The sequence below is a fragment of the Capricornis sumatraensis genome, chromosome 2 (genome assembly GCF_032405125.1).
Source record: "Capricornis sumatraensis isolate serow.1 chromosome 2, serow.2, whole genome shotgun sequence".
NCBI classification, from domain to species: Eukaryota; Metazoa; Chordata; class Mammalia; order Artiodactyla; family Bovidae; genus Capricornis; species Capricornis sumatraensis.
Window position 1 is genome coordinate 166,095,646 of NC_091070.1, and position 23,384 is coordinate 166,119,029.

The 23,384-nt window shown below is 35.2% G+C and overlaps 1 protein-coding gene across 2 annotated transcripts in view; it reads left to right on the top strand.

Moving 5' to 3' along the window:
• Positions 1–23,384, top strand: part of ADGRL4 (adhesion G protein-coupled receptor L4) — a 138,596-nt gene that overhangs the window by 54,924 nt on the left and 60,288 nt on the right. For both annotated transcript variants that reach the window (XM_068963952.1, XM_068963951.1), the window contains exon 3: positions 18,287–18,439. In XM_068963952.1, coding sequence (XP_068820053.1) covers positions 18,287–18,439 — 153 coding nt within the window. The remainder of the gene's footprint in view (positions 1–18,286; positions 18,440–23,384) is intronic.

The window sequence follows — 23,384 nt, forward strand, 5'->3', positions numbered from 1 at the left end:
CTTGGACAATCCCACAGACAGAGAAGCCTGAGGGGCTGCAATCCATGGGGTCTCAAAGAGTTTTAGCAATTTAGCACACTGTCATTATTAGAAGAGAGTGGCGGAAATGGGTACAGTAAGTTTAATGCTTACAATCTTTTGTTCTTTCCAGCTATTGGTTTTTAGAGAGCATTATTTTAGGAGAAATTCTGGTTATACTTATTCTTGGGAATCATTTTATTGTTTGCTATAAAAATGTTGGGTTGTGAGATAAGGGAGTGCTCCATTTTTTCCTTAAATGAACATTTTATTTTTGCGTTTCTCGAAGAATACTATAAAAACTGAAATGTTAGCATGTTGTTCTATATTATTTATTTTTATGTTAGCCAGCACGTTTTGCCAGCTATTAACAAGACAGTACAAGGAGTTAGTCTCCAAATATCTCCTTTACTAGCATAGTTAAGTCATCAGTTAATATTTCAGTTACATTTTATTCTTATAACAAAGCAATATTCAAATTATAGGGTTTGTAAGTTTTATTTAAGAGTGATTATTTTAGAAATTTAAAAATTTTGCTCTTACATTAAAAAGGAATGTCTAAAAATGTATATTTAAATTTAATTGGAACTCTGGACTATACTGTTATAAGCATCAATTAGGTTTCTGTATTATGACTTAAGTGAATTTCCATTTTCAAAGATTAAAATGCTGGAAGTAAAATAGCTTCACAGTTTAACTTATTGAAGTCCCATTACAGTCACTCTCCCGTTTATTGCTGAAAATATTCTACAGAAATTTTAAAAGGATCAATATTAATATCACCAGCTTGCATGCGAGAAAACGGATACACAAAATAGAACTAAATGACCTGACTGAAATAAACAACTGATTGTAAATAAGGTCTATCTTCCCGAAAACTCTTCATACTTTTTAACATCAACAAACAAAATTGCATTCTGATTACATGTCTTTTGTCTTCCAGAATATCTAGCAGGAATCATTTAGCCAGAACTGAGAAGTCCCCATTTTCAACGTCTATACAACAAAGGCATTAGGCATAACTAACTGCTATCACAACTATCTTTAAGTGGGCTTTGAAAGAGACAATTTTGATACTGTTACATAAAACATCACAGATGCGGAAAGCAGTATTTTATTTGATGAGCTTAACAATATCTCAACTAATAAATTGGCTGTCATCTTTTCTCCAGGTTGAGATAAGGGGGATAACATGCAGATCCATTTTTCGCATGCCAATTTGCAACTACCCCATGATAGAGCACAGCTGTACTATGATTGATGAAATATTTTAGAAAGAAAAGAAGGGACTTAAATGAAAGATTTATTAGCTTTTGAAATGGCATTGCTAACAGTAGTGGTAGGAGAAAAATAAACATGAAAACAAACATTTTAAGTAGATAGTAAGGACACAACCTAATCCCAACAGCCTAGAATGTCTTTCCTGTTTTCATTTACTCTTGCATCATATAAGAGGATGTAAACAACTTAATTCTAAGGTTATTGTTGCAACCTTTTCTGCTTTATACTTTGATCAGAAATAGTGTCTAAAATAAAAATAAGATACCTCTAAGACTTCAGTGGCTTGTCATAAAAAGATGTTATTAAACCTAAGAAAATTCAGTAACTGCATACTCTGAGCGAGAAAGGCACTAGAGTGATAAAGTAATGTACATTATATAGTAATATGAGGATCACTCTGATCTTGAACATTTATTTCCAAGTAGAACAAAGTTTTTGAATCAGTCTCCTTTGCTCTCAAGTATTCGTATCTCAAGTTATAGAATCAGTTTTACCATCCCATGTTGGGTCAGATCACTGGTCTGGAAAATAAGGCATCACATCTTTTCCTAGGGTCTGCGCTATTAGCTAAAACATCTTCACACAGCTCAGTGTACCTAAACAGTGGTATTCAGGCTGCAAAACTGATGGTGGAAAGCAATTTCTAACTGACCCTTAAGGCATTTATGTTAAGGTTGGAAGTGTGATGTTTGATTACACCTAGTATCATTTCAACTTAAATAGCTATAAATTACTATCACCTTTTTTTGAATAGCAACAATTTCTTAAATCAATGAACTCTTTTAAGAATTGAAGAAATGTCTATATGTTTATCATATGCACCATAAAACAGTGTTTCTTTAGACACTCTAATTATTTCTTTGGGCCTTAGATTTTATCATGTGTAAATTTATTTTTATCATTTTTACTAAGAAATCCTGTAAAACAGTTAAGTGACTGATGATTTGAGACCAGCCAGACAAGATAATCATTTTGTAGCATGCTTCAGGATAAAGGCAGATTTGTCTTAAAATATAAACAAATGTCATATTTAATCCTGCTAATATGAAGGCTAGGAGTGCAAGGTTCATTTTCCACAATCCCAAAGTAGACTTCAAATATCCAAATTCAATTAGAGGTTTCCATTTCACTAAAGAGATTTCAAAAGGCAGAGGAAGATAATCTTGGCAGCAGCACCCTGGGAGTGAGAATACTCCTAACTAGGCAGAGTGTCCTTACCTTTTTTCTGGCTTTTAGGATTTGGAGATCAGATAGGAAAGGCAGACAGAGGTATACAAAGGAGCAGAGAGGGGTTGGAGCAAAGCTCATGCATCAAGAGTTGCCTAGCAAGCAGCACCTATCTGTTTCAGGGTGAACACTGGTATGATTTATACCTCTTACAAATCACATACTAAGTTTTCAACAGTTTGCCAATACTCTGATTTGGGAGCAAGCAAGAAGACTCAATATTGTGATCTTCTAATTGAGCAAGCATCTAATGTGCGTCTACTATACGCCAGATATGTACACTTGACTGAAAATATAAATATCAAAAACATGGCCTCTTTCCTTGAGAATCTTACAGTTTAAAGCAGGCAACATATTTGTAGATGGTTCATCAACTTACAATAATAAAATACAGAAGCCATATTTTAATAATAATAAAATATGAAAACAAGCTTTTATGTAAGCCATGTTTTGCATATCAAGTTTTGTTTAGAAAAGGTAAGCTTACGTGGGCATTTTTCCCATGAAAAATATCTTGGCATCATATTTTGTATTATTTAAAATTTGTTATTTGATTTGTTCTATTAGCCTTAGATTTATGATGTCCTTACCATTATTGTACTTTATTTTGTATGTAGTGAGTTATCAGTCAGATTTGAAAGGATATGTTACCAGAAAGATGGAAATATTATTAAAATAAAATTTGTGTATTCTTTCTTTCAGAAAATAAAAACTATGTATACTATACATACATATATATGTTTTATATAGATATAAATTACATATTTTTGAAGAATGTTCAGTATGATTTATGGAAATATTTAAATAAAAAATGTCATCTTGACATTGTCATGACAAAGTTTATGCTTGGATGGAGAAGATAGGGGATAGAAAAGAATCAAAGTTGTCTTCAGCATAGGTCTGCAGGAGCACTCCTGAAACAGTAGTGCAGATTTCAAGAACTTGAGGGAGGTAGAATGGTTCTCGTCTTTGAAAAAGGAGATAATGAAAATATTCTATATTTACTATAGGGAAATGCTGAGAGAGATGTAGGACTATTTAGTAGCTATTGAATTAAAATTCAGAGAAGAATCAAAGATGTAGGAGAAAAAAAAATGTAAGCATGTCACAGAGAGTGAATGTGATTTCTAGGGAGAAGGACAAAGGCTGCTTGCTGACTGAGGCACTTTAGGGATGCATTAGATGTTGATTGCAATGTCATCTAAAGTCCTGCCCATGTTCTGCTATCCAGGCCCTGTTCAAGATGTAGGGCTGCTTTCATACAGAAAGGGGATGCTTTTTACAAATTGCTGCAAAAGGTTCGGATACTCACCTACTCTCACGCCTACCAAGATGTGTCTGTCTAGGGAGGGCACATCTTTCTAATACGTACAATGGCACCATATCAAAGGTGTATATACAGTGGTGCCATAGAAAGGCCATATCTGCAGCCCCAGCCTGGCTTCAGGGTTGTTGTGACCGCCAGTAAAAAACATTGCTTGGCCTTTGGCATACAGTAGGTCATCAGTACATGGTGTCAGGAAATGTGGAACTTACACTAAACAGAATCAAGTGACTTGAGCCATCTGTGCTTATTCAGACTGTAGTTTATGTAGTTAAAGGGCCACAAAATCAATGGAGTAGATCATGACCAGCTTTGTAAAACATACTGAAATAATACAGAATTAAAAATATCAAATCACAGTAAATGAGAAGGGTAAATTGTTTTTAATTAAATGTTGTTTTGCTATATTTATAAATATATCTAGTTATGGATAGGTGGCTGGAAAAAAAAGAAAAGAAATTGCAAAATTTAAGAAGAACGTAGTAAGTAGAAGAGTTATGACAATATCAAAATTTAACTCTGCACCCCATTCATAGTTGGCTTTTCAATGTATATGGTCTGGGATAGAGGCAAATATGTTAGATCACTCAATAAGGATGTCAGGGCAATAACTGATGTTTCAGTAGCAAGGTATCATTGTGAGATTTATGGTCTGTTCCAAAGGTTTATGGTTTCCAGGAGCCTGATTTAAATACTTATTATGGCATTTGTATGATAATTTTAAACTCTAGATATTATTTATAACATATAATATGTAAAATCATAAAGTGCTCATGGGCACAGGTATAGTTTTAAAAAAATCTGAATAACTTTTGTAAAGTTTTGGAAAAAATCATGGTACAAGCAGATACTTAAAAAAAAAAGCCACATTTTTATTTCAGTGAAATAATTCATATAAGGATATACCTCCAGGTAAGCATCTTTCTTAAAAAATATGAGAGATATTTCAACTTACTAGTAAGCAACAGGAGTTAGGATTCATCATTGTGTTTTTCAGGATGGTTCACTTACTAAACTATGAATGTTATCTAAAGTTAGCCAGTGTTCTTCAAACACTATTTTGAATGGCTGTAAATTATCAGATAATTCAAAAGGTTTGTAGTGGGTATTTTGTTGTTGTTGTTGCTGTTTAGTTGCTAAGTTGTATCTGACTCTTTTATGACCCCATGGACTATAGCCTGTGAGGATTCTCTGTCCATGGGATTTCCCAGGAAAGAATACTGAAATGGGGTGCCATTTCCTTCTCCAGGGAATCTTCCTGACCCAGGGATTGAACTCGTGTCTCAAACTCATGTCTCCTGCATTGACATTTAGGTGCTTGCTTATTCTTACCATTATATGTCTTCAGTGAATATATTTGAACTAACTTCAGCCGTATCTTTGAACCTTTGAATAAACACCTACAAAGAAAATACTTGAGGCAAAAATTTGGCCATTCTTCAGGCTCTTGATTTAACACTGAATGTATTTCCATTAGCAGGATATGTGAGTGCTCCTATAACAACCAACTCTGGTTCAGTATTCTTGTAAGTTCCTCTATTTTCTCATTTACAGTTATGGGGAATTTAAAAGTTGAAGTATTCAAGTAATGCAAAATGAGTTCAGACCAATAAGATCAAAGGAAGTACAAGTTGAATTCCACTACTTCTGTAAATTGTGATTTAAAAAAAAATCGATAACAGGTTGCCCACCAATCCAAAGACTGTTCTGACATTTTCCCCAAGATAAAAACATATCCTAAAGTGAGAGTGAAAGCAGGATTGGAGTACGATGTCATGGAAGATGTTCATGTGTCTTTGCTTTTTCCACCCTGTGCCCCAGTCCTGGTTACAAAACTTTATTAGTAACAGATAAAGAATATAGCATGGGATAATGTCATAACCAATGACTAAGAACTATGTATTGATCACAAAATAACAACAAATCTCTAACTTTAATAAAAAAGGTAAGAATTTTTATAGATATCTTGTACATTTTATAGATGATAATTGACCTTGCATTTGCTATTTTGAGTTTCTTTATTAGTATGGATAAATATTTATTTGAAATCATATATTTTGAGTTTCTTTTGTGAATTATGTACTCATTTCCACTATGAAAAAGGTACAAAATTTTTCTTAAACTTTCTGGTTTCTTCTGTCTTATGGATTATTTATAAGTTTTTGGTTTTGTTTTGTTTTCTAAAACTTTGGATAATTTTAATTAAAAAATTTTGTTAGTATTTAATGCTGTTGATAACTAATTTAATTCACTGTTGTCAGCAATACTATTTTATATTATATATTATGAAAAATAATAATAAGGAAACCTAATTTAGCATGAAAGAATTGAAAAATAAGGGAGAAGTATATTAGATTGAGAATTTTGAAAAATGAGCATTAAACTCTTGCCTTCGCCCAAATTAAAAGGTGAGATAGATGTGAAATTTAGACAAATACTATTTTTCATTGTTAATTTGACATCAAGATAAACTAGTTGATAGGGAAATAAATTTCAAGTCTGTTGCCATTTCTTGCTCAGATAGTAACAGTCATATCTTTAGCAATCAATAGTAAAATAAGCAAGGCTTAGGAAAGCTGATGTAACCAACATGGGGATTAGGAACAAATATTCCTCAGGCGTGGGGAGTCTGGTCTGTCAGAGACCAAAGCTGAGTGCTGAGAAGTTATGTAATTTTCAATGCTATTCAATGCTTTGAAACAAGAAGGGATCAGGAACAAATATTCCTCAGGCATGGGGAGTCTTGTCTGTCAGAGACCAAAGCTGAGTGCTGAGAAGTTATGTAATTTTCAATGCTATTCAATACATTGAAACAAGAAACAAAAAATAGCCTACTTTAGCTAAAAAGAAAAAGCAGACAAACCTCTTGACAGCTTTTGTATTTTAATAACTTCTGCCACGTTAATGCAGTAAATACAGAGATCAACCTAAGGAAGACATCACATTATCATAACGTATGTACTGTTGGATTCCAAAGGTGACTACAAATTATATTAGAATATAATGTTAAAAAGGATTAGAGCCAATTTTATGATAGAGGTCTATGTATCTGTGTGACAAATGAACTTTGAACTTTCAGTAAGTGTAGATAAGATAATTTTTCCCCAAAATATTTTATTACATCAATAAAGTGTTATAAAATGTATGATGTCTTAAAATTAAGGAAATAAGGTTTCATTAAGAATTAAATTAGACTGTTAGTAATGTGGGTATTTGGAGTATTAAAAGTACCATCCCTATTTTCTTTGTCCTCCGATTTATTTTCAAGGTTGCTTTAAACTGTGTGTTTATTATTAGCAGAATAGATCTGGATTTCATCTGGAAACTAATCTAACAAGCTGTATCTTTTAATGGGGAAATATTAGTCTTTTCCACTTAGCATAGCAGTTGATATTTTTGATCGATATTTTTATGTCATCAAAATTATTTCCATTAGCTGTTTTTACTTATAGTTTCATTCATTCTTTTAATTTTTATTTAATCAGTTTACTTTTTCTTTTATGAAAATTCAATTGCAAATTTTCAGTCCATTTCCTGTTCTTACTCACAATCAAACTCACATTATTGCACTTTACCAAAATCAGGTAACAAAACTTCCTTTTTACAGGGTGTTTTACTTGCTATTGTACTCTGTCCTCAATCTGACCAAAGTAATATGTACTCTATGAACCCACTATATCCCGGCTATTTATTAGGTTTTCTTTCAGTAAATTTTTATAGGAATCCTTATTATCTTGTATATTACACATTCATAATCATAATCATTATTCATTTGAATTTACATATTGCAGAATTTATTGTCTACGACATTGTTACACCTCCATCTCATTTTCCCTTGTTGACATCTGTCTTCTAAATTCATTATTATTTGATTCAGGAGGTATCTTGAATGCTTTCTTCACAGAATGTATGGGTGACCTACTCTTTGAATCCATGTTTTTATAAATGTTTTCAGATTTATTTGTCTGGTTAGAGAATTACAGAACTGGTCTCGCAGTCATTTTATCTCAGTGACTTACACATAGTACTTTATAGTCTCTCAATTATGTTAGCAAGATTCTGATGCTATTCTAATTGTTTTTCTTTGTAAACTGGTAAATTCTTTAGCAACTGAGAGCTTGTTACTGAACGAAACTTAGATCTGCTTACCTAAAGTGCAGCAAAGCCAATCTACTAACTTATGGTGAAAGAAAGTACAGCATTTATTGGAGTGCACCAACCAAGGAGAACAGGGATGCGTGCTCAGCTCATGAACCTTCTTCTGCTTGGTTGGTGGTGAGGTGGCAGGGTGATGTTTCAGGAATCTTAATCACCAGCCCTTCGGTCAGAACCATTCTGGGTCTATGTTCTGTAGTTAGCAGGCAGTCACCATCCTCCAATGTGTGGAAGGTCTTAGTTTCTTCAGAACCACTCAAAGATAAGATTCAGATTATTGTCTGTGTCCGTTCTGGAGGAACTAAGTCCTATGACTTATTGTTGTATCCTTAAGTGCTTGAATCTGCTCCTTAGAACTTGGGGAAGAACTAGGAGACTAAAACCTTCTCTCTACAAAAAGAAACAGGGATACTGCGGGCTGCTGTACCTAAAAAGGCCCCCTGCACAGTCCTTCTTGGTTCACATTCCCTGTTTTCTTTTATACATGTCAATCCTAAGGAGAACAGGGGCAGAACAAGACAGTGTTATAGAGAAGGGGGATAGAGAGATTTATTGCAAATTCTGCAGGGGAACTCAGTTTTAAGGGGACTCAGTTTCAAGTTTGCAAGATATCTCTGTCATGGATTTGATTTTCCCCTTGAATATATATTATTTAATGATTAGAAACAAAAATCAATAAAGTTATTTTCTTTAAAAGTGTTTCATAACCATCACAACTGCACCAGAAGGACTATATGTGAGTATCATTCATTTTTACTATTAGAATTGATAGATACAGTGAAATGAAAAAATTTCAAAATAATTGATTTATAATTTGAAATATATGTATGAGGATTTTCATCCCACCATTTGTATCAAATGAACAAGAGAAGTGGTTTCCAGTGTCTAGAGAAATAAAATGGTTTGTTTTTCTCCTATTTGCCTATTCTTCTTATACTCAGTTTTGCTTGTTTGTTCTAAAATGTGTGTTTTAACAATTATGGGAAAGAGAGGACAGAAAAGATGACAGTAGAATAAAATTAGAATATTTTCTTAAGTTCTTTCCCTCAGAAAATAAGTAAATGCAAAAAGAGCAACAGACACCCTCCTACATATCTTTCTTTTCTGGTTTATATAGCCTTTGCAAAATATGATCCATAGTCAAAGGCACACTTTTCCTTTCAGAAAATTTTCAAGCGTTACTTCTTGCTTCAAACAATTTAACAAACAAATTTCTACTGAATGTTTGTTTTTAATACTAAATACCCATCATGAACACTTTATTTTTGTGTAATTCTACTGTCTTTACCATGATAAATTCTAATATTTTGCAGTTGATGTATCTGACTTTCCTTTTAGTAAATCAGACTTACTAATTTTATGACTATGGGAAATGTACATTCTATACTATGTGTTTTATAGTCAACAGTGGTAAAGTAATGCACTGAAGTATATCTTCAGTATTGAATTTATTTTTTTTCTCAATCTTCTTAACTATTCTGCAAATATCAGTATGTTCATGTGGAGGGGTGGTTTATGTGTATATCATACTTGTAGTCTGGGCTGCACTTAAGATTCAGGTGTAGAAGACATTCCCAGAGGGGAAAAAGGTATAATTCCATGTCTCTTCTTTGATACCTTTCCTTGTCTTGTAGAATGGTTGGTAATGACAGTTCCAGTGTGAAAACAATAGCTCCATTACTTTTCTTGACTGACTGAACTCATTCTAGTTTCATTGCAGCTCTGCTCTTTTCCTTTCTCTTCTGCTGACCTTTTCCTCCCCCTTAGCTCATAACTATATGTTTACCTTCATATTCCCCAGAAAAATATAAACTGTAGAAAGTCTATAATTGAGGGGACTCGTAAGGAAGATTTTTCTAAGTTCATTAGAGAGCGCTAGATATGAGAAGAGAATTACCAGTGTTACTGAAAACAAATGAGCCCAGTAGGCTGCCTTTGGGAGAAATAGGGGGGGAAGAAAGCTTCTGCATTGCTCCACCTTTGACTTAGAGGGCCTGTTTCACAAGAAATCACATAATGGTTATAGTCATTTTAGTGTTCAAATTTACGGAGCAATCCTGGCAATCGTGTCCAGAGGGAAAATGTGTGTAAGAGGGATGCTGCTGTTAAAAGTTCTCTGGCTTTCAAGTTGTTATAATCAATTTGAGCCCAGCCAATCATATTTCAAGTGCTAGAAAAAGAAAGGGGAATATTTTCACTTGCTAAATTACCCCCCACCCCATGGTCAGTTGATTGAAAAATGGAATATAAACTAAAATCTTGTTCATATTCTGTAATGCCAGTGACTTATAAAACCAGTAAAGTTCCACTTTATTATACAGAAGTAATATAATTGTATAATTGTAAAATGTGTCATTCCTACAGTATCACTCTTGAATTTAGAGAATTAGATACCCACTACTTATGACTTGTTTAGAAGTACACTTTACAAAATACACCTCACCCTACAATACAAAGATATAGCTTGGTTTTTAGATTCAGGCAATCTTAAATATTAATATAAAAACCATGTACAGCAGATTCTCTAAACTAGCATGATTTAACCCATCTCAGCTTTAATTTTCTAGTAAGTAGAATAAGGATCATATCAATCACTGTGTTATTATAATTATTAAATAAACTAAAATGAGCCATCTAACAGAATACTTGAAAAATATTTTCTCTCTTCTTTAAGATTATGAGGTACAAATCATGCTGATCTAGTTTTTAATACAAGTCCACAATAAACAAGTAACTAGCCATCAACCATAGGTTAGTTGAGTGCTAAGTAAGCTTCCAGAAAACATATTGAGAGGAGATATTTCTGGCATATGTTTTCGGGAAGCTTAGTTAGCACTCAACTAACCTATGGTTGATGGTTATGCGTTACGTTAAAGCCCTATGTAGTTTTCTGATAGGCTGGACTGAATCACGTGAAACCCCAAGGAATTTTCTAGTCAACACTGAGACCAAACACAGGTTAAGGGACTCCCTTAGTCCTTTTTACCTACTCTCACATCCTAAGGAAGCAAACTCAAGTAAGTAGATGCATACAAAAACACAGCAACAACAACAGCAACAACGGAAGAAAGAAAAAAGGACAACAAGGGAGTGTGATAATGCCAAGGCAGAGTTCATTGAAACTACTGAGATCAAAGCAGGAGGAGTCAGGAAAAGGATCCATCTAGAGATGAGTGCAAAGGAGACAGCAAGCTTGCCACCTGCACTGCTGCTGCTGCTGCTGCTGCTAAGTCGCTTCAGTCGTGTCCGACTCTGTGTGACCCCATAGACGGCAGCCCACCAGGCTCCCCCGTCCCTGGGATTCTTCAGGCAAAAACACTGGAGTGGGTTGCCATTTCCTTCTCCAATGCATGAAAGTGAAAAGTGAAACTGAAAGTGAAGTCGCTCGGTCATGTCCGACTCTTAGCGACCCCATGGACTGCATGCAGCCTCCCAGGCTCCTCCGTCCATGGGATTTTCCAGGCGAGAGTGCTGGAGCCAGTAATTGCCAGGCTCCTGCTTCTGACCCATCCTCTAGAAGAAAAGTAGGGAGCCTTTAGCTCCAGCTTGTGATTAAGCAAGTTATGGCTTCACTGTTCAGTACCCAGTTGTGGATACTCCCATCCAGATGTCCTAACGGCAACTCAGTCTCCCCCGTCCAAAAATGAACTTGCTCTTAGCCACAAAGCTTCTCCTCCTATGCTTCTCTCTGTCCTTGTGAATCAATATACCTGCCAGATCCCTCCAAATCAGAACCTGCGGTTCATCCTTGCTTCCTCTGTCCAACTAACTCATATCCAGTTAGTCTCCAAGCCACACTAATAATTTAAAATTATTTTACTGTGAAAAATTTTGAAGCTGCATAAGTAAAAAAAAAGAATATGAAGATCAGATGGTAGTCATCCAGATGACAGTTTCCAGTGTATGCCTAATCTAGCTGAATCCTACCCACTTTCCTTTCCGTCCCCAGATGACTGACTTTTAACACTTAAACGTATCTGATCTAACCACTTTACTAATTTCTTCTTGCCCATGTTTATTTTTTCATGTCTTCAGTGTTTTAGCAGATTTACCTGGGTCTTACCTCATTTTCCTTATGTTTCAAAAATTGTTTTGAGATCAAATCAAATAAAATTTCTCTACTACATAAAATCTGCTGATGTTCATCCTTTACCCACTGAATTTAGTCCAAAATGTTTAGCAAGCGTTTTCCCACTTTAGACCATACATATCTGCATAGAATCTTGCCCTACAGTCTCTACCATCATACCCAGTGTTCCACAATATGTTCTTTATTCGCTGTTCAACCCTTTTGCAACCCCATGGTCTGTAGCCTGCCAGGCTCCTCTGTCCATGGGATTTCCCAGGCAAAAATACAGGAGTGGGTTGCCATTTCCTTCTCCAGGGGATTTTCCCAAACCCGGGATCGAACCCACCTTTCTTGATTCTCGTGAACTGGTAAACAGATTTTTAAACACTGAGCCACCTGGGCAGCCTCATAGTTGTTCTCTTCTGCAGGCTTCAGGCATTTGCATGAGTTCTTTCCTTCTTCTGAATGGATTGTTGGAGCCCCTTTTGTTTGTGTTAATTCTTATACTTCAATGCTTGGCTTAATCATCTGTTGTTTTTCTAAACCTTCTCTGAGAATAACCTTCCCCCTTTTATCCTGAAAACTTGCTAAGGAAACCATTGCTCCTCTGAGTTATCAGTATACGGCTAAATACCTTGTTAATTTGCTATATATAACACATGCTAATAATTTGAGGTTTTGTCTGTCTGCTCCAGCAGCCATGGATCGTGTTGTTATATGTTAGGTGTGTGTCTTTGTTCTTGTAGTGCTCAGCTTGCTGTGTTAAACATGAGCCAGTAAGAATTTCTGCTGAAAGAATGCCAAATATTTCTCCTTATTAACATTTTTTGATCATTTTTAAATAATGTGTCTTCTCTATAATTGTGTTAAAATGAATTTTTCAAGTGACATCCTAGCCTAAATATTTATTTTATAATCCCACAAGAAATTAGATATAGCATCACAGAGAGTGACTAAACTGATATATTGATATAAACAATGGAGATAAGAGTACAAAAGAAACAGTTGTATATTTTCTTATATTATACTCATTCAAATAAGTTTTCTCCTTGAAACTTAATTTTTGTTATGTTAGACACTGGAAATTTAAAGCTATTTAAATAATTCAAATTTATATATTACTTCACAAAGATAATTTTTTGCCCATCTCTACTCTCTTGGGGGAAGAGAAGAGGTTACTTTCAGATAAGTGGTATTTCAAGGAACAAGATTGGAATCAGACCATTTAGGGAATTCACCTATATCATATATCCAGCCCAGAAGATTGGGAGATAGATTAGAAACTGTTTTTATTTCCAAATTCTTGATAAGAATAAGAGGTCAAGTGCTCAAGACTACATAGTAGAGAGAAACACAAAAATCAGTGTGAATCTTTGTTTTTTATTTGGTTTTGTTTTTTTCTTCTGGTTAATGTGTTACCCAAAACTTGAAAATAAATTGAAATCAAATAATATATTGGTACATTAATTTGTTTTCAGAAACAATCAGGTGGTATAAAGTGGCTCATTTTCTTGGACTCTGACCAATAACTCAGACCTAGCGAATTCTTTTCCTCTGTATTTCTGCATATCATTTTTGCAGCTATAGACCACAGGGGATGCAATCTTCATCATTTTCTATATTACCAATAACTGATCCGAGAGCACAATTCCTTTTAAAGTTAATATAAACTTTTCCCAGTATGCTGTGAAAGGAGTCAAATTTTGAGATAAAAATTGAAACTTTTATTTTAATAAGAACTCAATTACATGCTTCTATGTTAACTTGCTTTAGAATGTGAACTCTGACAGCAGGGCACAGATCCTGACTTTTTGATTAATTTTAACTTATTTCCCAATGTGGATATATTCACATTTGGGAACTGGGAAGTTCCATAAATATTTGAGTAACTGAATGATTGAGTCAAATCCAATGTGTATGAAGTAGTTTTCTTCAAGTTGATTTAGATACTTCTATGTCAATTTGTGACATGCTCTCAGGTAATTTTAATAAACTAGTCTAATTTATTTTGAATGAATTTATAGACACATATGTTTTCTTTCTGAGTATATGTGTGCATATAGTCATCTAAAGTTATATAATACATCTGTGTACAGAATAGATAAATTAATAATTAATACACACATGTTAATAAAGTATTAACTCTTCAACATTTTCTATGACGGCCTTTCTATTTCTCTTACTTTATTATCATATTTTCAGCAAATTTACTTAACTCCCTTAACATTTATATGCTTTAATTTAGGGGTGACAAATGCCTAGCCAAATGCTAAATCTGAAAAAAAATTTTAAATATGATTTTCAAATTTTTGAAAATTTAAATCCTTTAGGAGATTTGTGTGCTTCCCTGTATCATAAGCCATACTTCCTTCTATTGTCTGGCTCCTGATGGAGTCAGACTTGAAGTCACTCATCTGCCTGGGCTAACCAAGCTTCTGAGAACTCAGTCTTTGTATTTACATGTCTCCAAGTTGTTGGCCTCTAAAGAAAGAAAGAGAAGTTGCTCAGTCGTGTCCAACTCTTTGTGACCCCATGGACTGTAGCCTACCAGGTTCCTCCATCCATGGGATTTTTCAGGCGAGAGTACTGAAATGGGTTGCCATTTCTTTCTCCAGAGGATCTTCCCGAACCAGGGATCAAACCCAGGTCTCCTGCATTGGAGGCAGATGCTTTATCGTCTGAGCCACCAGGGAAGCTTCTAGGGGGAGCATCAAAACTCTTCTCTTGGTACTCTAGCTTTTTACTCACTTTAGAGTAAATCAGACCACATACTGAAAATTAGAACTTTCGAGGAAACAATGGAATTGAACCCAAAATCAGAGAGGTGCCTATGGAGAAATGAAAAGAGGCCTGAAGTCTTAACATGAAGAACATACTAGGTGTGAGGCCTGGCCTAGCTTTTCCCTAGGCTTTGGAGAGAATGATCTTGCTTCTCATAGACTTGACAAGTTTTTCTTATTAACTGGTTATACACAAATGAAATGGTCCTGTGAGGAAAGTAGAGGTTCAGGCCTATGTTCGGAGCAAAGAGCCTGCCACTTTTGTTGTAGAGACAGGCCTGACTCAGGCCTAGGAAATGAATTTGACACAGGGTCCTACAGTTCACTGTAGGAGATAGGCCTGAATTGAAGGTCATTCTGAGAGTAATAAAGGTGTTACACTTGTTAAGCTTGGAACCTCATGGGTAACAGTCAAGGTCAGGTCTCAAATATTTGAAAGTCTATTTCAGAGATATATTATAAGTAAGTTGTATTTTTTTTTCTATGTCAAAATGAAATAATATCATTTTATTGATGTTTTCAATGACTTTTAAGAACATGGAATATTCTTTAGCAAAATAAAGTTAATATTAAAACTTTAAAATAAAGTACTATATAAAGCCATATACAAAAGAAGTGGAGAGTCTACATAATCTGAATTATCTTTAAAATGGAGGTGCCTCAAAGAATGAGTGGTTATCTTCATGTAATAAAATTACAAATAGGTTTTATTTTCTTTTTTCCAGTGGCTTTTCAATAAATTATCATGAACTGTATTATTGGAATTTGTAAAAATGTTATAAGGAAACAAATTTTGATCTTTCTTCTTTGTATTTAGTATGGATATATTCTATCCATATACTAATGGAATTTGTACTTTTTGAGATCTTTCTTATAGATTCTTTAAGGATATATTTTTTATTATACATATCTAAGGATAAGCAACTTAAACTTATTTCCAGACTTTGGAAGCTCACTTCTTCATGAGAAGGGATAAGTCTCTGTCACTTATGAAGGACTTATGTTACATATTAAAGGCTGAGTAGCTATTAAGAATTTTAAGTGGAGTGTAACTGGATCATATTTCTAGTAACTTAAATAATAATAAGAGTATATAGAAAATAGTATACCTGTATATTGCATACTACATGCTAGGCACTGCTGTAAGCACCGTCTGCTCATGAACTCCTTGTAATCTCTTAACAACCTTTTGAGGTGGTCACAATGTATTTCCATTTTATGGTAATCTTCCTATCACAGTGTCTGCTGCTAAGTCACTTCAGTCGTGTCCGACTCTGTGCGACCCCATAGAGGGCAGCCCACCAGGCTCCCCTGTCCCTGGGATTCTCCAGGCAAGAACACTGGAGTGGGTTGCCATTTCCTTCTCCAATGCATGAAAGTGAAAAGTGAAACTGCAGTCGCTCAGTTGTGCCTGACCCTCAGCGACCCCATGGACTGCAGCCCACCAGGCTCCTCTGTCTGTGGGATTTTCCAGGCAAGAGTACTGGAGTGGGGTGCCATTGCCTTCTCCGATCACAGTGTCTAGCACACAACAAACACTCGATAAATAATAGCTATTATGAACTCTTTATAGGATAGTACTTAAGAATGAGATCTCTTTGACGGTCAGAATACCTAAGGCTTTAGTCAAAATTTGCCACTTACCTGTGTGCCATTGATCACGTTAATCTAGCTTTTTATACTTTAGGTTTTTTTATTTGAAAATAGCAATAATGCCTGCCTCATAGGCACATTGTATATGTATATGAGCCCTCCTCTAGGGGATCGTCCCGACCTAGGGATGTAACCCACAGCTCCTGTGGCTCCTGCATTGCAGGAAGATTCTTTGCTGTCTGAGCCACCAGGGAAGCCCAAAAATATTGGCGTGGGTAGCCTATCCCTTCTCCAGGGGATCTTCCCGCCCCAGGAATTGAACTGGCGTCTCCTGCATTGCAGGCAGATTCTTTACCAGCTGAGTTACCGGGGAAGCCCCCAAATTAACCCTGGTTTGATTAAAATGGAGAATAAAAATTCAAGACATTTTCCAAACTCAATTCATACAACTGTTCCCCTATGACTTCTCCCTGGGCCCACTGATTAGGCTTCCCTCAGCCTTCAGAAATATCCCAGTCACCCTTATGTTTGAATGTTTGCCCCTGATTTTACCTTCCTTTTAATTGCTTTGCTTCTCTCTGTCTAATCAGTACTTATCTACCTTGGAGACTAGCCAGTTTGGGTCTATTAGTCCCCTAGGGCTGCAGTAAGAAATTAGCACAAACTCCGTGATTTGAAATAACACAGGTTTGTCCTCTCTAGTTCTGGAAAGAAGTCTGACATCCTGGGGTTGGAAGCTCCACACTCTCTGTAGGGCCTAGAGAAGAATCTTTGCTTATGTCTTTCTAGCTTCTAGCTAGCTGTCCTTGGGACTCCTTGGCTTGCATCTACATTACTTCAGTCTCTGCCACTGTTTTCACATAGCCTTGTCCTCTATGGCACCATTTCTGAATTTTCTAAGGACACCATTATATTATATTATAATGTATTATAAGGACACCACTCTTGGGCCCCACCTAATTTAGTATACCCTCATCTTAACTTGATTATATCTGCAAAAGCCCCATTTCCCAGTAAGGTCACACTCACAGATACTGGAGATTAGGACTTGAGTATATCTTTTTGGGACACACAATTCAGCACATGAGGGGATCTAATGTCTCCTCCAACCAATCGTAATTACTTCTGAGAACCATTTATTTTTTATTTCGTTCATTGGACAGGTAATATAAATCTGCTTTCTAATTAAAAAAAAAGGTTTATGAACCTATGTATCTTCTCTGATAAATTACATTATAAGAATATAAGGGTAACGGCTATGGATCATGATGTTATTTTTTTCTGTTTGTGTACTCTTTCATATATCACACAATGTATATGGTAACAAATACATATATCAACAAATGAAGGGATACAAACCTGATAACACAAAATTCTTCTTGAGAGTAAGTAACAAAAATAAATGATATATGATTTAAAAAATCAATGCCTAATCTCTGATTTTTCATTTTTAACTTATGGTATGCTTTTGACTGATTATTGTGAATATTATTGTGACTGATTATTGACTGAGTATTGTGAGTTCACCAATAAGATATTCATTAACATTGTGATATTTAAATTCTATGTAAACATTTGAAAAATAATCCAATAAAATTCAATAGCTATGTTTAGTGCTTTTGCAGTAAGAATTTCTACCTTGCTTTGTAACTTCAAAGGTTTTACATTTAAACAAGACTAATCAAGTATGTAATGTGAATTCTTATTGTCAACTTTTCTTAGAAATAATATCACATACCTTATACTATTTAACAGGGAAAATTCCCCAAAACTGATGGAAAATGTTAGGAATTCATCTCAATTCTACAAAAATAATGTTTTAAATTGATATGTCCACAGATGATAATGAGTGTGGAAATTTAACGCAATCCTGTGGTGAAAATGCTAACTGTACGAACACACAGGGAAGTTATTACTGTATGTGTGCACCTGGTTTCAGATCCAGCAGCAACGAGGACAAGTTTATTACTAATGATGGAACCACCTGCATAGGTAAGTTCAGCTACCTATCTTAAAATTTGTACCTATATTTTATTGCTTATACCTCCACAGATTAAATAATATCCAAATCAAATTCTGTTGGTCGATTGTACCCCCGTTGTTAATACTTTCAGAATCTTCATTAATTCTTTTAATTCTCTAGTATGGTATCAGTTACTATGGTATATTTATCCAAGAATATAAGATGAAGAATATCAGTTTACAAAAAAGAAAAAATTGTGATGTTATGAGATCTAGCAAGGTGGCAAATAACAGAATAAATGCTTACACTTTAAAGTGATATATTCACTCCAGAAAATTACCATTAGTATCACCAGATGTAATGCTTTTATAAACATGCACTCTGAGAGGGCCCCCATGTTTTCCTGGAAAGTGTTCAGATAGGCATTGCTTGTGAACACTAATAATGTTCACTCTACAACACTGCTGCTGCCCACCAAAAGTTTGTCACATTTAAGATCTGCATTCAGTTTCTTTGAACCCTGACCTATTTAGAAGTAACTACAATGTCTTCTGGGGGGATAAGAGTAATTGCAGTTCAATTCCTAAGTAAAGTATTGTGAGAGAGTATCTAGATTTTTTAATGTCATTCTATTGTATTTTGGTCACACATTTGATTTATCAGATACTATAGTCTGAGAAAAAAATTATAGAAAACTGTAGAAATTTAAAAAGATGAACAGTTTTCAGAGACAGAGTTTTCTCTGGAACCAAAGACTTTAACTTTGAAAACAAATTATGAATTATCTTAATCATGGTTTCTAAAATTTGTCTAGTTTACCAGTAGCTAGTATGATTATAATTGATAATTATGTATAAAATTAATGGATGAATTGAGGCCCCTGAGAGTTTGATCACATAGCCAGGACTAGATATGGGATGAGCTCAGGATTAAACATGCAGCATGGGCAGGGGTAAGGTACCGCTTCTACCTTTCATAGTTAAATGAGAGACGTCCAATCACACTAAAGCTTTAGATCAGCCCCAGTAAAGTTCTCATCAGTGAGCTAAGGAGAAGTCTAGCAATGTTATTATTAACACACATGATAAGTCAGGAGATAATGTTCAAAGAGAACTTCTCATTGAAATGTCTGTATCAGAGAAATTATCCTGTCTTATGTACCTAGAGTTCACAGTGTTTTCTCTTTTACCTAAATAAGTAAGATTATATTCTCCTGTTATAACCAGGGGAAGTGAAGGGCTATTCCAGAGTCACACATTTAAGATAAAGGGAAGGTTAAAATCCCAGTCTTCAACCTAGAATGCCACTGATATTTCCACAGGAATCTCAAATGTGACCATTTAAATCTCACACATGAATCTGGATCATGCAAATGTAGTGAATCAAACTTTACAAGGCCATACATGATGTAAAATATGAGAAAATAATTCTGTTTCTGTTGAACTATAATTTTATCTGGATTGTTTGCAGCAAAAAATTTTATTGGATTATATCATTACAATATATTCAAGAAATTAAAACCTCCCAGAAAATGTATAGTATCGCTGTTTGTTCTTCTCAAACCTAAACTCATGTTTCTAGTCTTAGAATGTTATATAATGTGTACATATATTTACCTTTAGTAAAGTTCTAACTTTGTAGCTATATAACTAGAAAAATGTCAGTTAATGAAGAAATCTAACTTGTAACACCTTAGTTACTGAAATTTAATACAATTTGAGCTATACTTTCCATTCCCTCTTGTCTCTACAAGACATTCGTCTTTTCATCTGATTATGTTTACTTTTGATACACCTCACTCCACAGAGGGATATATAGTTCTCTATCTGTATCCCTTAAATGTAAAGAATTCTTATTTAGAGAAAAATTAATCATAGGCAGAGAAAACACACACACAAAGATGACCGAAAGCCAACATTTTATGGAAGAGTAATACATTTGTGATCTACACAGTCAAAGGCTTTGGTGTAGTCAGTAAAGCGAAAGTAGATGTTTTTCTGGAACTCTCTTGCTTTTTCAATGATCCAGTGGATGTTGGCAATTTGATCTCTGGTTCCTCTGCCTTTTCTAAATCCAGCTTGAACATCTGGAAGTTCATGGTTCATGTACTGTTGAAGCCTGGCTTGGTGAATTTTGAGCATTACTTTGCTAGCCTGTGAGATGAGTGCAATTGTGCGGTGGTTTGAGCATTCTTTGGCATTGCCTTTCTTTGGGATTGGAATGAAAACTGACCTTTCACAGTCCTGTGGCTGCTGCTCAGTTTTCCAAATTTGCTGGCATATTGAGTGCAGCACTTTCACAGCATCTTCGTTTAGGATTTGAAATAGCTGAACTGGAATTCCATCACCTCCATGAGCTTTGTTTGTAGTGATGCTTCCTAAGACCCTGAGAAATCCGTATGCAGGTCAAGAAGCAACAGTTAAACCTGAACATGGAACAACAGACTGGTTCCAAATCAGGAAAGTAGTACGTCAAGTCTGCATATTTTCTTCCTGCTTATTTACCTTATATGCAAAGTACATCATGTGAACTGCCAGGTTGGATGAAGCACAGGCTGGAAGATTGCCAGGAGAAATACCAATAACCCCAGATACACAGATGACATCACCCTTATGGCAGAAAGTGAAGAAGAACTGACGAGGCTCTTGATGAAAGTGAAAGAGGAGAGTGAAAAAGTTAAAACTCAACGTTCAGAAAGCTAAGATCATGGCATTCGGTCCCATCACTTCATTGCAAATAGATGGGGAAACAGTGAGAGACTTTATTTTGGGGGGTCCAAAATCACTGCAGATGGTGACTACAGCCATGAAGTTAAAGGACGCTTGCTCCTTGGAAGAAAAGTTATGACCAACATAGACAGCATTTTAAAAAAGCAGAAACATTACTTTGCCAACAAAGGTCCATATATATAGTCAAAGCTATGATTTTTCCAGCAGTCATGTATGGATGTGAGATTTGGACTGTGAAGAAAGCTGAGCGCCAAAGAATTGATGCTTTTGAACTGTGGAGTTGGAGAAGACTCTTGAGAGTCCCTTGGACTGCAAGGAGATCCAACCAGTCCATCCTAAAGGAAATCAGTCCTGAATATTTATTGGAAGGACTGATGTTGAAGCTGAAACTCCAATACTTTGGCCACCTGATGATGAGAACCAACTCATTGGAAAAGACCCTGATGCTGGAAAAGTTTGAAGGCAGAAGGAGAAGGGGACAACAGAGGATGAGAAGTTGGATGGCATCACCAACTCAATGGACATGAGTTGGGGTAAACTCCGGGAGCCTGCAGGCTTCCCTGTCCTGCATGTTGCAGTCCATGGGATTCCAAAGAGTTGGACACAACTGAGTGACTAAACTGAATACATTGGTAATTTAAGACTTCCTCCCAATACTCAGTTATTATTGAGATACTATGGAAGAGCCCTATATTTTTGCTAATTCTCCTTTTAGCTCTTTTAAGATCTCAGTAAACACTATAACTTAGATTAAAACTCAATATCCAATATCCTGTGAGCTACAGTTCATAGGGCCACAGAGTCGGACACAATTAAAGCAACTTACCATGCATGCCATCCAATATTGAGTCCTCCAGTTTCCACCTGTTTTGTTTGATGGATCATTCAATGAAAAAAATCTTTCTCTGCAGAATTGTTATTCTCACCAATTTTGTTGTCCTCAAAGATTAAGCTTTTCTCAGAAGCAAAGAAACTGTTTCTTTTCTGTTTTTTTTTTTTTTCCAGTCCTGTAGTAATTTTCATTGTTAACTATGATAATCTTCAGGTAATTTGAACAGAGAAGCATAATTCTGTTTTCTTTTTACCTTAGTGTTTCACCTTGTAGTGTATTGCTTATGATTTAAAAATTTAGCTAATCCTTGAATTTGACATATCTGGTAATTATAGTGATTGCATGCTTGCTAAGTCACTTCAGTTGTGTCCAGCTCTTAGCCCACCAGGCTCCTCTGTCCATGTGGATTCTCCAGGCAAGAATACTGGAGTGGGTTGCTATGCCAACCCCAGGGGATCTTCCTGACCCAGGGATTGCATCTCCTGCATTGGTAGGTGAGTTCTTTACCACTAGTGCCACCTGGGAAGCCCAATTATAGTCATTAAGAATATCTATAAATATATAAGGAAAACCTCCAGTACAGGACAGAAAATTACCCAAGCAAAATTCTTTAGTCTTTTGAAATACTTTTTTAAACAGATGAATAATCTTGTTGGAGATGGCTTTGAGTGAGATTGAGCATCATTCCTATTTTTGTTCTCCTTGGAATCACAGTAAAATAGAACTTCTGGTGCCCAGTTCCCAAGAGACATTGTTCACAAGTGGGGAAGGTGAGGCATTCAGTAGTATGACCTTCCAAAACCAAATGAGTAGAACCCAAGGACTTCATGTTTTCTGTGTTTGTAAGAGCAGTTTTTACTACTTGTCATTTTTTTATGTCCTGTTGTCTTAGGTACTCTGATAGTTTTTTTTCTGGCTTTGAATAATATTAAAATTCAATTTTGTCTTTGCAGATTACTTCCAGTAATTGAACACTTTATCTTTTTTTTGCAGTCTGTGAGTTACACAACATTAGAAAATTCAGGTATTGATGAAAATTATGAAAATTAAAGCAATCATACAATCATGCTTTGAAAGACAATTATGATAAAATGCTGCTGGTTTGGCTCATTGTAGACAAGAAAAACAAGCATAATTGTATTAATGAAAAAGCAAATGAATTTTTTGATTTGCAGAACAAGGAAGTGCATATTATGACATACTTACATTTAGTGAAATCAAGTTATTGGTGTTAAGCTGAGTGTTAGTTTGGTAATGGAAAACGTGGATCACTTATTAAATACAGCTTGTCAGTTCTAGCCAAGTTGAAATAATTATATGGCAGCAATTTATCCTTCATTAAAACGGGGGAAAGGGTGCTTTTTCTTTTTTACAGCTCTAGGGAGTACCAAAACATGGCAGTTTAACAAGACA